Consider the following 2435-nt stretch of genomic DNA (forward strand, 5'->3'; position numbering starts at 1 on the left):
AGCCTTTGAGGGGTTGTGTGAGGGGCAGAGGGAGGGAGGAGCAGGACGATGGCCAAAGGAAGGTCTAGCAGCCCCAGGGAAATGATGCAATACAGCATTTTCTGTCCTCAGTCATCCAGCTTCCTTCAAACAGCCCAGCTCTGGCTGACAGTCACACTCCCCACCTCGAAGGCTGGCTGTGCCCCCAGTGGGTGCTGCCAGGCTCCCTGTTTGGCAGGAGGCTGCCAGCACCACCAGCACCACCCACCCCTGCCCGCCGCGCCGCTGGGCACGCAGCTCCACTCGGTGCCGTTCCACAGCAGGGTCTGGGATGGGCCCTGGCTCCCACGAAGGAAAACAACTGGGAGAGAGGAAAGAGAAGGAAATTGCTGCTGTCACCCGCTCCTGCTGAGGCACGAGCAGCCTGTGCTGCCCTGCAGCCCTGCTCAGGGGCACCCTCAGCGTCACAGGCTGTGCAGCATTTAGCAGGGGCTGGGGAGCAGCAGTGGGCTCTGCTCACCACTCCCTCCCCCAGCAGGCACTGGGCAGATGAGCTCCCCTGGCCTGCTCCAGCTGAGAGACATCTTCACACCTGACTGAGCCAGCTCAGACACCCTTTGGTGGTGGGGTTAGGAAAGGGTCAAAGAACTCATGGGACATGCTTAATAAAGGTGGAATATTAATATGCTTCCCTCTTAACCTTCCCAGGCACTGCAGCTTCAGAGCAGCATTTCACCCACATCAAGAAAGGGGGGAACTGCTCGGGGCTGGGGCCTCACCCAAGGGAGCTAAGCAGCACAGAATCACAGAGTCATTAAGGCTGGAAGAGGCCTCTAAGATCATCAAGTCCAACTGTCAACCCAACACTCCCATGACCACTAAACCACGTCCCAAGGTGCCTGGTCTTCGTGGCAGAAGAGTCATCACAGAGCAGTGTGATACTCCAGGGCAGTACAAGGGAAGGGTTTCTGATTTGGTTGGTGGGATGCATCCAGAGCATTTTGATGGATTCACTCCCAAACTGCTAAAATATGGACAGAGTGGTGTTTCAAGGACATCACACTGGCTCCTTGGCTGTCACATTGTCACAGGGAGCTCTGAGAGAGACCAGGTCAGGGTAATCAGTACCCAACAGCCAGGCTCTGGGGAACCTGCTCAGATGCCCTCAGGCACTGACCTCCCCAGCTCTTGGTGGGGGGCAGGGACTGGCTGGTTTCACCCAGGACTGGCTTCACGGGTGGCAAAGTGAGAGGAGCAGTGAAAGCCCTGCCAGGGAAGGGCCCTCACCCCTGGAAGGGACCCTGCTCTCTGACCCAGAGGGCAGAGGCAGCACAGGCTGGCTCAGCAGAGGGCATCTGCCTGCTGGCAGAGACACCAGGGTATGGTTTTTCCACCTGACAAAAGGCAGTGAGTGAAGTGCTCCCCCCACCCCCGGGGAATTAAAAGACCTGGAACCCACCAAGGCAGATGGTTACAAAGGCAGTTTTGATGGCGAGGGCAGCGACGAGGAAGCCCCAGGGGTTCAGCCAGGAGCAGCTTCTCTCTTCTGCTGGGGCTGAAAAACACAAGGCAGGAGTGGGAATACCCCAGCCCAGAGGCAGAGGCAGGAGAACCCAGGTGGCTCCACAGCCCAACAACCAGCTGGCACCTTTGTTCCGAGGCCTGGGGAGCCCCAGAGGTGCTGAAGCCAGGTCCTGCTGGCCACCACTAGCAGTGGGTCAGACCCACAGGGTGAGGCAGCAGAGGGGCTACCCTGAAGCTGCTTTAGTTCACTCTTTATCACATGCCTGTTTTCTTCCCAGTCTGCACTCCTCCTTCCTTTGTCCTGTCACACCCCCTTTCTCCTTGACGCATCCTCCTTGTTGCCCTCCATGGCCCTTGTCTTCCCACCCCTCCCTCCTCTTCATCTCTCTCCAGAGCTTTCTCTCTGCTGCCTTTACTCTGGCTCTGCCCCCAAGCCCTTCCCCACAGCAGCTGCAGCCGTTCTGAGTGAGGGGCCAGCTCCCTGCAGACACCCACAGCAGGTTGTTTCCACGGGAAGAATGGGCCCCTTGAAGCTCTTGGAAGAGCCCTTGCCTGGTGCTCCCTGGAGACACCAGTATGGGAGCAGTGACTTGAGCTTAGCCAGACACAGGTACCTTTACCTGGACAGTGCCAGCAGCACCCACCAGTCCTTCATTTGCAGCAAAGCCAGGGAAGGGGCTGGCAGAGCACAGTCTGCCTGGGCTTTCCTTCCCCTGGCACTAGGGAGGAGCTCGTTCTCCAGCCCAGGCACCCCCCAGTTTCCCCTTCTGCTGCTTTGCTCCTGTCCCAGCCCGGTCTCTGGGTGTGGGGCCAGCCCCTGCACCATGCCCAGTGCCCAGCCCTGCATTTCCCCCCCTCCTTCTGCAGGAGGACAGAGAGGAAGCTTTGTGCTCACCTGCAGCTCCAGGGCCGGCTCCCTCTCGGCCACTCAT

At 59.2% G+C, this 2435-nt stretch overlaps 1 protein-coding gene across 1 annotated transcript in view; it reads right to left on the reverse strand.

The window, feature by feature from the left end:
* Positions 1–2435, reverse strand: part of LOC103780020 (C-type lectin domain family 4 member E-like) — a 4102-nt gene extending 1667 nt beyond the window's left edge. The window contains exons 1-3 of the mRNA XM_008947668.1: positions 2399–2435; positions 1439–1534; positions 248–340 (exon numbers count right to left, since the gene is read on the reverse strand). Coding sequence (XP_008945916.1) covers positions 248–340; positions 1439–1534; positions 2399–2435 — 226 coding nt within the window. The remainder of the gene's footprint in view (positions 1–247; positions 341–1438; positions 1535–2398) is intronic.

Source organism: Merops nubicus, unplaced genomic scaffold (assembly GCF_000691845.1).
Source record: "Merops nubicus isolate BGI_N331 unplaced genomic scaffold, ASM69184v1 scaffold11729, whole genome shotgun sequence".
Classification (NCBI taxonomy): domain Eukaryota; kingdom Metazoa; phylum Chordata; class Aves; order Coraciiformes; family Meropidae; genus Merops; species Merops nubicus.